The sequence below is a fragment of the Ranitomeya variabilis genome, chromosome 2 (genome assembly GCF_051348905.1).
Source record: "Ranitomeya variabilis isolate aRanVar5 chromosome 2, aRanVar5.hap1, whole genome shotgun sequence".
NCBI classification, from domain to species: Eukaryota; Metazoa; Chordata; class Amphibia; order Anura; family Dendrobatidae; genus Ranitomeya; species Ranitomeya variabilis.
Window position 1 is genome coordinate 226937346 of NC_135233.1, and position 14038 is coordinate 226951383.

Genomic DNA, 14038 nt, shown 5'->3' on the forward strand with positions numbered 1-14038 from the left:
TCTCTCCCCCTTAATTTTCTATCCTCCATATGGAGGAAAGGGGCATCTCCCCCGTGGGACATCTAGGTTACCTAGTGCCAGAATATACTGTTTATCTGAAGGCAGCTGTTTCGGCTCACAGTGCATTAGTGCAACAGACAACAATGGACATTTTTTCTGTACTCAGACCGACACAGATTGTGTGCAGCGGGTTGCCACCGCTCTGCTGTCCAGAGAGGGCAGAGGAAGCCACAGTCCAGGAGGGCACTTACTTCTATTAACAGCAGATGTGTGGTTGACATCAAGGATGCCTTTACAAAGAGGAGGTTAAATTATTGTGCTGCTGTTAGAGGAAAATGCCTGGCTCACTGGCTGGTGCGTACAAGTCTGCTGTCCTCTATAGAAGAGGTAAACGAGTTCTTGGAAGGCATCATTTCCTAATGAACGATAGGCCATTACAGACTGCGCACAGCAAAAAAAAACAACATATTTTATTATATATTTTATATCACATGTCTGCCCTATCCATTCCTGACTCCAACTCAATTCAAATGGGTTTGTTAATAGACCAGAACAGGAATGTAACCAGCTGCACTCTTTGGGATCACCCCAAAAATAAAGGAAAATAAATGCATAGATAAGATTGAGACAGATGCAAATATTCATGTGTGCTTTCCCCCATCTCACTCTACCCCTCCACCAGACCTATCCATCAGTCAATGGCTGCTCACTTTTCCCAGTCCCATACGCCCGATGCCTCGGGGTGATCCTCGACTCTACCCTCCCTTTCAAGCCACATATCCAAGCCCTTGCCTCCTCCTGCTGTCTCAAACTCAAAAATATATCCCGGATCCGCGCATTCCTCGACAACAAAACCACAAAAACACTAGTGCATGCCCTTATCATCTCCCGCCTTGACTACTGCAACTTCCTACTCTCTGGACTCCCCTCTAGCACTCTGGCACCACTCCAATCCATCCTACACTCTGCTGTCCGATTAATCCACCTGTCTCCCCACTATTCCTCAGCCTCTAACCTATGCCAAGCCCTTCACTGGCTTCCTATCGCCCAGAGACTCCAGTTCAAAACCCTTACAGTGACATACAATGACAATCCTCTCAAGATCTCCTTCTCTACTCCCCTCTCATCTCTTCTTCCCATAACCGCATCCAAGACTTCTCCCGTGCTTCCCCCATACTCTGGAACTCTCTACCCCAACACATCAGACTCTCAACTACCATAGAAACCTTCAAAAAAGAACCTGAAGACTCACCTCTTCCAACAAGCCTACAGCCTGCAGCGATCATCAACCTACTGAACCGCCGCACGACCAGATCTACCCTCTCCTAGTGTATCATCACCCATCCCATGTAGACTGAGCCCTCGCGGGCAGGGTCCTCCCTCCTTATGTACCTGTTAGTGCCTTGTTTTTGCTCGTGTTTAATGTATTTGTCTATATTTGCCCCCTTTTCACATGTAAAGCGCCATGGAATAAATGACGCTATAAAAATGTACAATAATAATAATAATGTGTACGTGTGCTAACAAGGTCTTATTGGATGAACAGACTGAACAGGTCTCTTTCTAAGGTCTAACCTGGGAAGCAATGGGAATCTTATAGCTCAGCGCATAAAATAAGACCCTTAAAATGGGACTGTCCCATCAAGAATGAATTCTCCCGACTCAGGACCCCCCAATATGAGACAAAGTAAAAAGCTGCTTAATTTTAAAATGGTTCTCACCTTAGTTGACCGCTTAGCATGCAATTTCCTCATGCGGAAGCCAATAACAGCTTTCACTGGCTGAAACCACGTTTTGCCAGGGGTTCACAGGAGCGGGAAACCATGAATGCCCCTCTATTTACTGGAATCAAGTCCACCACCTTTATGTTGCCCTCCTGGAGTCCTCTGGATGATATACACAGGCTCAGGAGTCCTTGGTATTTATTAGCTGATTGACCAATACCCTTCATCCCCACTAACAACAGGGAAGAAGCGATCAGTAAGTGACGGCGGAACATACCTCAGCTCATGAATAGCAAAGACCCCTTTTTTACAGTGTGATGTAAGTGCTGTAGCAAAGTGTAAATGTCACAAAAATACCACTGTTTGCAGACAAAACAGACAGTGCTGAAACCATCATCTTATCACTAGCATAAAATAGCAGTGAATTGCAGTGGCTAAATTCAGCATATCACATTTCTGACACAAATATCGTGAATGTTCACTTATTGTATCCAAATAATCTTCTGCTGGAATCAGCACAATTGGCCATTTCAGCCAACTTTTACCTTGTGTGTATCACATCTACCCAAAAAACCCTCCCTCATCTCCGTCTACCACCCTACTCGTCCTCTCCACAGGGCTGCACCGCCCTCCATCTCCGCCTTCATTTCTGTCTACCAACATATCCATCCTCTTCATAGTGTTGAACTGCCCTCCATCTCCTCCCTCATCTCCATTTACCAACATACCCATCCTCTCCACAGTGCTGCACTACCCTCTAACTCCATCTACCACCATATCAGTTCTCTCCACAGTTCTGCACCACCCTCCATCTACTCCCTCCTCTCCACAGTGCTGCACTGCCCTTCATTTCCTCCCTGATCGCCATCTACCACCATATCTGTCCTCTCCACAGTGCTGCACTACCCTCCATCTTAAGGTACCGTCACACTAAACGATATCGCTAGCAATCCGTGACGTTGCAGCGTCCTGGATAGCGATATCATTGTGTTTGACACGCAGCAGCGATCAGGATCCTGCTGTGATATCGCTGGTCGTTGATTAAAGTTCAGAACTTTATTTGGTCGTCAGATCGCCGTGTATCGTTGTGTTTGACAGCAAAAGCAACGATACCAGCGATGTTTTACACTGGTAACCAGGGTAAATATCGGGTTACTAAGCGCAGGGCCGCGCTTAGTAACCCGATGTTTACCCTGGTTACCAGTGTAAAATGTAAAAAAACAAACAGTACATACTCACCTTCTGATGTCTGTCACACGTACCTCGCTGTCCGCTTCCTGCACTGACTGTGAGAGCCGGCCGTAAGTGAAAGCACAGCACAGCGGTGACGTCACCGCTCTGCTGTTAGGGCCGGCACTCAGTCAGTGCAGGAAGCGGATGGCGGGGGACGCGAAGGTGAGTATGTAGTGTTTGTTTTTTTACATTTTACACTGGTAACCAGGGTAAACATCGGGTTACTAAGCGCGGCCCTGCGCTTAGCAACCCGATGTTTACCCTGGTTACCCAGGGACCTTGGCATCGTTGGTCGCTGGAGAGCGGTCTGTGTGACAGCTCTCCAGCGACCAAACAGCGACGCTGCAGCGATCGGCATCGTTGTCTGTATCGCTGCAGCGTCACTTAGTGTGACGGTACCTTTAGTCTACCATCATATCCATCCTCTTCACAGTGCTGCACTGCCCTCCAACTCCTCCCTAACCTCGCTCTCCACAGTGCTGCACAACCCTCATCTCCGCATACAACAATATGCAGCCTTTCCGGTGCTGCACCGCCCTCCATCTCCTCCCTAACCTGTTTGTCTACCACCCTACCCATCTTCTCCACAGTGCTGCACTGCCCATCTCCTCACTTATTCCTTCTACCACCTATCCGTCCTCTCCACAGAGCTGCACCGCCCTCCATCTCCTCCCTAACCACCTTCTCCACAGTGCTGCACAGCCAATTTCCTCACTTATTCCTTCTACCACCTATCCGTCCTCTCCACAGTGCTGCACCACCCTATATCTCCTCTTCATCTCAGTTTCCATCTTTACCCATCTCCTCTCTCTACAGTGCTGCACCACACTCCATATCCTCCTCAAATCAGTCTACCACCCTACCTGTGTTGCTAATGATCTAGAAATAACATTCTCCATAATTCGCACCTCCAGCTCCAGTCTTCAGGACTTCGCTCGTGCTGCACCATGTCTCAGGAATACACTCTTAGACAATCCATTTTAAATTCCCAGCGTCCACAGTTTTAAGCATGCCCTAAAGATGCATATTTTTAGGTTGGAAATCACCTTGCTAATCCATAATGAAACGCAATTGGAAATCTTGTTATTCATTTTTTTTTTTTTTTTTTTTTTATAAGTGCACCATGCGCACAACACATAAGCTACATCTTTATCACATGCAGAATGCAAGAATTTTGTTTCTCTACAGCCCTGGTTATAATCCCATCATCTGCGTCTTTTTGCAATGATTCAATTATTAGCATTATACTAGGGAACGTCACAGACTGCTTCCAGCGACTAAACTTTATACAACCAATGAACAGAAATAAACTCTGTGTAAATTAACGAATGAGAGAAGTTTTCCTGCACCCTAAGCCGCCTGCACTAAGGAATGACAAGGGAATTTCAATCAATGTGTGTAACCAGTCACTTCAGAGTCATGTGGAGAAATGTTAACCGGACAGATAAATCAATGTAAACCTGACTACTAAAATAACAACCTCAATGTAAGTTAAATAGGATGAATAACTGCAGACTGCGAGTGAAAGGTCTGAGATTTATGGCAATGTAGGGGGGATTGCAGAGATGTAGCTGCTGTCATCTAGAGCTGGCATAGTCTGCTTAAATTTCTCATAAACCCGCCTGGTTCAACATACATGCCTCCTTTCCAGTAAGCATGCACTGGCTGTGAGCTCATCCTGCTCATAGATAGATCTGCCCTGACACATAGGATGTCTCAGGATTTATACACACAGAGGGGTGTCCCCGGGCACTGCCTGCTGTGGAGATGCAGCACACAGCTTCACACCCGGTGACTCCAGGGATAAAGACCCAGCTGTCACACACAGATAGCGGGGCTCAGTGCTCCCTATTAATAGGCCCCCGCGGCTGCGGTGAGGTAACCGCGGTATTTTTGGGATGCGCTTGTCAAGAACAAAGTACATCAAAATCCCGACAACTGCCCTTTCCTCTTTTGTTCTTCGGGTAATCAACGCTGAAGACACGTTAAACGCACGACTGGTGCAGATCGACGTGATTCTTGATACCCGCTGGTTTACATCCCGCTCCTTTATTTATAAAGTCCAGCCATTCTCATATCCTTTTCATACTAATTCACCATATCAGAGAATTTGCTGTAGCTTGTAACATGAGTGTGTGTATAACTGGTTGCCAAGAGCAGTAAAGATGGCATGGCCCGAGCATTAGTCTCCCGTCCTACAGCCAAAAACACTGTACAAAATGGTGACAATGAGGGTGTGCTTTTTTTATTGCACAAGTTTGTTTATGGAAGGATAGGTGCTAAACAGCCAGTCATTGTTCACCAACCCTTAATAATGTCAATACCAAAGAGTCTGCCAACATTACCCCCCACCACCATGGGGCCAGGAGGAAACATAAGACAATTCTTCACCCTTCTGCGACCCTTTAGGGTTAGAGGTCAAATACACACAAAAACACAAGGTAATTTCTTCCCCCTTGACGACCCTTTGTTAAAAGGTCACTAACATACAGGACACATTTTATCTCAGGCAATAAGAAGGCTTCTGAAATGGGGGTCACAGCATTGCCCGAGGGGCTCATGACACGGGGAGGTCAACAAAGAAATGGTGTAAGGTGCAGGTGTCAGTCTGTAAAATAATACCTTTACTACTGGACTGAACATGTACCCTTTCCACAGGAGGCAGGTGCAGGTCATACTATACAGGTAAAGTCTAAAGTTATATTTATACACTTTCCACAAAATATTGCAAGTTAAACAGCAAGTAATAATAATATTATTATTGTTGCAATTGCTGCTGCAGCAAGGTTAAAAAAAAAAAAATTACAGCATTCACATGGGAAATTCCAATTCCTCCCACCCCTTTGGCTTCCTTGCTATCGACTGGCAGACTAAAGACAAATTTATGACAGTCTGGGTCCCATTCACACATGACGCCACTGCTGCGTGCCCAATTGTCTGCTGATGAATAGCAAGAGGCAGAATAAGTCTGAAGAGACCTATATACAATAGGACTGGTTAAAGTGTCTGTAAAGGATTTCTATAAACATATCTGTATTGATATAAACATACCCATCTCATATAGATCTCTAAACTGTACAAGAAAAGCATCAAAAAGGCAGTGTCTAGAATCAGACTGCGGCAAGGCTTTAATATGATAAAATAAGCGTTATTGACCTGTTGGAGCCGCTGCATCTCTCCACTGCTCCTGTAAGGTCTTTGTGTACAGAGCTGCAGAGGTGACGTTTCATTTACAACAGGTGACTGCTGCAGCCAATCAGGCCAGTGACTGGCTGCAGCAGTCACGGGTAGAAAGACGTGAAGTCACTATTGCAGCCTAGTAAAAAAACAAAGTCATGGATCAATGAAGAAGCTGTTCTGGAGAGGCAGCGACAAAATAATGATTATTTTTTGTTTAAAAAAAATAAAAGCATTTTCTGACTTTAATCCAGTTTTGGCCTGATCCTGGACAAGATAATGGGGCGAGTCAGGAAGCCCCCATACAAATCAGACTGTCGGTCGATCCCGCTGATATCGGCGGGTTTGGATGACATTAGTCTAATATATGGTGGATCTTTGAGTTTCTCCTACGTCAGATTAAGGTGGGTTTAACACATCCATGCACGGACTGGTGGTGGGGGTCTTGTCCACAGCATCATATTTACTTGGTGAAGCAGTTGAGTTCAGATTAGGAGACCGGTGCTTGAACCACGAAACACAGATGTGTGAAACAGGGTATAAAGTCTACCCAGAATGCAGATCATCAAATAAAAGTACTGTGCAAATACTGTGCAAATACTGGGCCAGTAAGGAATACCAGGAGATTTCAGCTCAGAAGCCTGTAGCTTTGTGAACAAAGCTTTGAAGAAAAATATAGCTCCAGTACAATATAAGTAATCCACAAAGTTTTTAAAACTTTTTATTGCAGATTAATTCTATATAAAATATTGCTCCAAAGTAAAGCTTACTCAAATCCTTGGTACCGAAAAAGCGCCGCTATACAAATCATGCTCACACTTGGGCCCTTACAGACTTTCCTTTTCTTTGACTTCTGCAAAATTAGTAAAATTAACAGGTCTGATCGGTATCCGTAAGAATTCAGCGTCATCTTGTGGCATTGGTCACAATGACCGTAAACTTGATTTTGGAAAATATCTGCCACTATGATGAATTACAGCAATTTATTCTGCCTAGGAAATTCAGATCCCATCCGAAATAAAGACCTTAAGCAAAGTCCTTGTGATATTGGATGGATGATTGTACTACATAAATTGACTCTTCGTATATCCTGTGAATGTGAATTGCGAGTTCATCTTACCTTTGTATGACAGGTAGACCCGTGCCGGTCTGGAGGTCCATGTCCTCACAGAAAAGCTGAGAAGCAGCAGGAGTAGAGACGGCAGCGCAGACACCAGCATGTTGCCACTACCCTAGGCACAAGGAGAGAGAGTGACAACACAAAGTTTACACACCGGTATTCCCACAGTAACATCACAATGCGGACACATATCTACTCACTCTCCTACTTTAGATCACCTTTCAGGACAAATAAAAAAGGGCGTAAATCAAACTGACCGGACGACTCATAGCAGGATATGAGATTTTATTGCTCTAATAGAGAACAAATCTGTATTTACTGAAAATGCTCTTATCTAATCTGTCCTGGGTCGTACCGGGAAGCTTCCCTTCCTTCTAGCAAAAAAAGGAAAAGTGATGTGGATATTAGTCAAGCTGATAAAAATAAGCATCCCAGAATCGTGAGCAAAAGCAGACAATGAAGAGGAAATCTGTTCATTTGTTTTGTTCCCAGGGCTCATTAAAACATGAACACCTAATGACGGCAGATAACGCAGACATACGTATATACATGCCCGCTGTAATGTTCCCTGTCCTGAGGGAGCAGAAATGGGTGTTTAGACTAATGTCAGAAGCGGTAATGTGCTCCAGAAAACTGTGCTACTTTATAAATCATACATGGCAGGGCGTCTGTAAGAACTTACCTATTAAGATATAATCCCTACAGCTATTTCCACTGACTGCAAAAAACTCACCTTGACCAAGAGTGCATTTTTTTTCATCCATAGATCCCTAAGGAAGCAGCTTATTGTTTTTACCAAGAGCGTGTCAGTCATACCCAGTCCCTTTTTTTTCTCCAACATCTGCCATCGAGGGCACAGTCATAAGGTCCCCACACACAATCTACTTTTATCTCGCGTGTCTAGCCCACTTAAGTCCAAAATTCAGGCCCGATCCTAGTATTTACTTTGATGTAAAACGCAAAAGGCCCTTAAGAAGATGGGAAAACGAGGATATTTATTTGCAAGGTCCTTGACATAATTCTCAATCAATGTTTGACCCTGCCGATATTTTGCTCAGGAAAAGCAATTCTCTTGTGACTAACATTTCTCAATAATCAAGAACCTACCAAACAAGTACCCGCATGGCAGCGAATGGAGTAGACGTCCATATAGTAATTATGTGACACTTTAAAATTACATAGCAGTAATGTAGCTTTTCGGAAGTAATAACCCATAAGTAAGCAATTAACTTTTTACATTTTTGCTCCAGGCATGATCTATCTATCTGATCTTAACTTACAAAATTCACATCCCAGATTCTTAAACATTTTAGTGCTTTGTTGAATGAAGACTTGCTATGGCCATTTATTTAAAACTTTTTTTTTTTTTTTTACATCGTTGTGTATATTTTACGTCACTATAATTAAAACCGGCCACAGATTAAAGGTTCATCTTAAACATGTGACCTGCCATAAAAAAAAACCAACATATTTCTTGTGTGGTCCGAGTATAAAAAAGGTCCCGAAAATGGAAATCATGACATTATTCTATAACTAACAATGACCAGGATGTGGTGCCAGGGCAAAGACTTTCTGGGTCAAATTAGAATGCAAATGCACTTTGTTCTAAACAATTGTACCTTGGGCCCAGGGCTTTCAAGGGATTTGTGTGTAAGCGAAGGAGCGTGAGAATATACTGTGGTAAAAAGGAAGTCCTTTATAACAGGGTGTCCTTCAGAAGGATACACAAGGGAGGAACGTTACATTTCTTATAGGAAATAACTTATTTTTACTCATAGGAAATAACATTTTTAGATGTAACTGTGTTTGGGATTGCATCCATTTAAATAGCCTTGATTGAGACATGAACTATGGTTTACAGCCAGACCGGATCAGACATAGTGTATTTTGGAGAGGGACATGCAAAAAAAAAAAGTTACATGACTGTCATAGCTTAAAGGGAAATTCACCATCATTGTGCATACACTCTGCTTCTGATTAAAAGTAACAAAACACATTACAGCATTATCACAGTTGATGACTACGGTACCAGGCGAGGATACCTGCTGAGAAACTCCGCTCTGCATGATCCATTATAGAAGCCATTTAGCTCCGATAAACCTATTAGGCATTTAATCTGAAGTTAATGTCTCTGCTTCTCATTATTTTGTGCATGAAAGGATTCTAGGAAACGGCACATTAAGGAGACAATAAGGTTTTTTTTTTCTTATTTCTTTAATCAGACCTCGCATGACTGGGGGGAGGTGGGGAAAGGGTTAACAGTGTAATTACTGTATTTTTGGCAGAGATATGATTTCAGTGTTTAGAAAAGGAAAGGCTGGTGATCCGATAGTTTGGCTTCTCTCGAAAGCAAACCACCACCTCTCAAACCTGGGACACCTCGTACCAGGCACCAGATATGGAGCAGCTCTGTGTGTTTTCCCATCTCTCTCCAACTTACAAAAGAGGTTGGATGGGAGGCAGAAAGAGAGAAAGAACGTGCTGGAAGGCAGGGACAACACGGGGAACAAAAAAAAAAAAAGAGAAAAGAATAGGGGAAGCGAAGAAAAAAAAGGAAGAAAGAAAGTGAGAACTTAAGAGGATGGAGGGATGAGGTTAATGAGGAAAACTCAAGAAGACCAGACAGGGAGGAGACTTGTGGAGTGAGAGATCAACTTGTCAATTATAAAAAGGTGAGAGAAGGACAAGTCAAAGGAATGAGACGCTGGATAGGGCGTGAATGGAGAAACAGCAGAGGAAAGTACAGAGCAGAAGCTACTGTACTACAAGGAGCAGAAAATAAACCCAACATAGTGTAAAGAATTTGGGGAAACAATCAAAGCACATGAACACTAAGCTGCAAGGGACGAGACTAATGCACCATGACCAAAGCATATCATCATCATTTACTGATCAAATGTCCCAGAGGTAAATATCAGTGATGAGCGAATATACTCGTTACTCGAGATTTCCCGAGCACGCTCGGGTATCCTCCGAGTATTTTTTAGTGCTTGGAGTTTTAGTTTTCTTCGCCACAGCTGAATGATTTACAGCTATTAGCCAAGCTAATTACATGTGGGAGTTGACTGGTTGCTAGGGAATCCTCACATGTAATCAGCCTGGCTAATAACTGTAAATCATTCAGCTGTGGCGAAGAAAACAAACTCCGAGCACTAAAAAATACTCGGAGGACACTCGAGCGTGCTCGGGAAATCTCAAGTAACGAGTATATTCACTCATCACTAGTAAATGCTGAAGATATGGAACATATATACACACAACAGAGAACAAAAAACATGAGATAAAAAGTCTCTCTCTACATATAGAAGAAAAAGAAAGCGAAAACACGAAATAAAAAGTCGCAGGAACAACATGCACAATACTTGGAGACATTGACGAATACCAGGATGTTTTAGGAGCTTAGAAGAGAGTGGTACATACCTCAGATATGTTCTGGCGAGTAAGGATTTGATAAGGGAATAGGAGGCAGATATCTCCAATCAGCTGATGTGACTTCGTACCATTTCGAAATGTGCATTACGGGGAGTATACGTGATAATTGGAGGCAACATGCGAGCTGTCAGACGGACAGGAGATAAACTGCAGGCGTACCCAGGTGTGTAATCCGTCTAGAGAGAAGTCGCTCCTTTTTTTTTTTCCCCTTTGGTCAATCGACTTTCAAGTTGAATACAGGTTACGTAAAGGATGTCAAAGGACAGAGAAGCAAGCGAATGAGACAAGTCTGCAGGTGGTTACAGTCCCAGCTTTCAGAAGAAATGTCTTGGTGTAGCACAACCCAGCAATAAACAGGTTACAAGCACAGTCCAGTTTAATACTGAGCCATGGTGTCTGTGCAGTTATGTTGGTAGAGCAAAGTGTGACAGTATGAGGGAGGGTCCGGAGTGACAGAACCTGACAGCTCTACTTTCCATTCTGTTGGGAGTGAAAAGGAAAGGGGGAGAGAAACAGTGGAGGAGGGATAAGGAAAGGGGGAGAGTGAGAGAGAGAAGAGGGAACATGGGGGGGGGGTGTTAAAAGAGCGAATAAGAGTAAGCACGGAAGGAGGGACAACCCAGCCAGAGGTATGAGGGAGGAGAGAAGATTAAAGGGAAGGAATAGGATTGGAGCAAACTACCTGATTCCAAATCACAAGTACAAGGAGAACAAGATTATTCATGGAGATAATAGAAGGGGCAAACACCTGAGAGACAAAATCAGCTAGCTAAGCGGGGTATTGTTATAGAGGAGCACATAGAGGCAGGAGGAAGGAAGGAGAGCAGGAAAGTACCAGCAAGCCAGTGGCAGCCCTGTGAAGTCTGATCTCTCCAGGTTGCCATTAGCATGCAATTAACCTCTGACTTGCCCACAATGTAGAAACAGATTGCTGTAATGGAGAGTACTACCCTGCGCACACAGTACAGATCATCTAAACATAACACTAGGCAGAAGATCCAGTCCAATCGGTCACCCTTTAGAAAAATATCGCAACTATGCACAAAGGAACCACAATGAAGGAATTTATGCACCTTTCTCTCTACTTCCAAAGGATCCATTCGATTTTATGGTATTTGTGTGTGTGCGGCCCCGTGCCCAAAACATTGCAAACTTTTCTTTTTTTAAAGAGTCCCCCTGTGTGCCCATGAAAAAAACTCATTACAAATTCTGTTCTTTGCATGTTCTCGTGACCTTGGCGTGCCCTTTCTGCTTTGTTTTGCCAATCCTCTCCTCTGTCAACCACCCCATTTATATACAGAGCAGGTACGTCGCTGGCAGAGCAAGCCCCCTCCGCCAACCTTCCCATCTAAGCTCCCTACCGCGCGCAGGAGATTTCTATCCTATAGCTTCATCCATAATATAGACATATCAAGGGCATTGGAAGTGCAGGCCTTTGCTACCCTTCACCCCAAAGCCAAGACAAGGGAACGCTCTGTGCTGGAAGCTGTTGACTATTCTCTGCCTCAGCGGGACGCTAAGAACGTGGTAAATAACTGGACGTAGAGCATAGCAACGAGCCAAGATAGAGGCGCTCTTAATGGCACTAGGTTCAATGAAATCTCGAAAAACCATTAACTAGAAATCACCTTATTAATTCTCCTTCATTTACGAGAGGTTCACAATCATCTTTGGCGGCGTCTCTCGATTACTATGGATGAATGAGTGTCGCCCAGACAAAGCAGAGCAGTGTTTGATGAAATGGATTAGAATGATCTAATAGCTATGGTATTAAAGGACCAGGAAGATACCAGGTCACCCCTTTAGTCGCACACGTAGAAGGAGGGAGGTCAGTGCATACGGCATCACATAGAAACAAACTCCAAACAGATTTCATCCCCTCCCAGAGGAATTCTAAACACACGGCTTATCATCAGAAGTCTCTATGGGATGGAGAAAACAGAGCGACAATGTAACAAAGCCTAAGCTAGAGAGCCTTGTGGAGACAAAATAGTCAGAGCGGACTCTAAAAACAGATACTGTAACAGCGTGCTCGCTGACATACCTGGCAACCCGGCAAGGCTACCCGCTCACTCTGCGGAAGCGTAGCTGACATGGGATACAGATGGTATATATATTATATATATATATATATATATATATATATATATATATATATATATATACGAATCATTCCCACTGAACTGATCTTTTGCACAATTTCCCGCCCGGATAAGATGAGGAAAAAAAATTTGCAAGATATTACAGTAGCAGCAAAGTGGATGACATTTTAACAGATCTCATCTGCAAACTGAAAAAAAATATATATATATTTTGAATGTAAACTGGAATGTGTTCCTGCAAATATCACTTTTGGCACATGATTCAACACAAAATCAGCAAACATTTTTTCTTTTTCCTTCTAAATTATGGCACATGCAAACATAACAGAAATATAAAGGAGCATGACTAAAAGAGAAATGAAAGATTTATCGACAAAAGCCCAACATACATAATTTTAGCAGGAAAAAAAAAATACATAATTTTTGGGGGGCATTGCCCATTTAGGTGAAAACACAATTTTCCAACACAAATCTATAGGAAAAGAAAAAGAATATGCTTGTTGGAGTTGTGCTGATTTTAAGCAATGTGCTAAAATAACGTGAATTAATTACGGTATACCTTAATAGTAGGATGACAAGCAATAGCACATATTTAGCACGCAAAGCACAAGTGCACTATACCATCAGGACCTCATTACCTTTAGGCTCGAACATTGAGAGACCAGTGCCCAGATAAAATGCCACGGCGGAGCTGCGCTTTTTCCGTTTTCTATGTAAGTGGCTTCTTTATCCCCGACAATGCAAACACTGGATAGACGGGACACAAAAGTCTGGAATGTGCTGAGGGTCTCATAAAGTGATCAAGGCTCCCACTGTGAGAGCTGAGCTTAATAGTCACTCACTCCTACAATTTTTGCCTGTCCCATTGAGACTCCTGCCTTCTTTCCCAGTGATAATGAAGAGGACACCTACATAATTAACAAATTGGAAGATAAGAAACAACCAGAATGAAGATGAAAGCAGATGGTGACTCTAAAGGGAGCCTTCTAATAATTGCCTCTAAATGACATAACTAGATGGCAAATAATAGGCTCTGCTGGAATGGAGGCGGCAATGCAGTGCCAAGGCTGCACCATGCCAGATGACATGAACGTTGGGGAATGCGAGGGAATCACTATCAGAGATAGACAAGTGTGCTGGAAAGCACTTATGGTAGTGTAAGTATGTGCGGCAGAGCTCTTATGCCCCGAGAGTCACTTGGGTCAGTGGTAAACCATGCTTCCATTTCTCACGAATTAGAGGAACAGATA

General features: G+C 43.4%; 1 protein-coding gene across 2 annotated transcripts in view; it reads right to left on the bottom strand.

The window, feature by feature from the left end:
• LOC143805059 (semaphorin-3F-like) overlaps positions 1–14038 on the bottom strand; it is a 196618-nt gene that overhangs the window by 118209 nt on the left and 64371 nt on the right. The window contains exons 1-2 of one of the 2 annotated variants that reach the window (XM_077283860.1): positions 10675–11443; positions 7255–7366 (exon numbers count right to left, since the gene is read on the bottom strand). In XM_077283860.1, coding sequence (XP_077139975.1) covers positions 7255–7354 — 100 coding nt within the window. In that variant the 5' untranslated portion in view covers positions 7355–7366; positions 10675–11443. Of the gene's footprint in view, positions 1–7254; positions 7367–10674; positions 11444–14038 lie in introns of those variants that run through there. The other variant, XM_077283859.1, reaches the window with a different exon arrangement.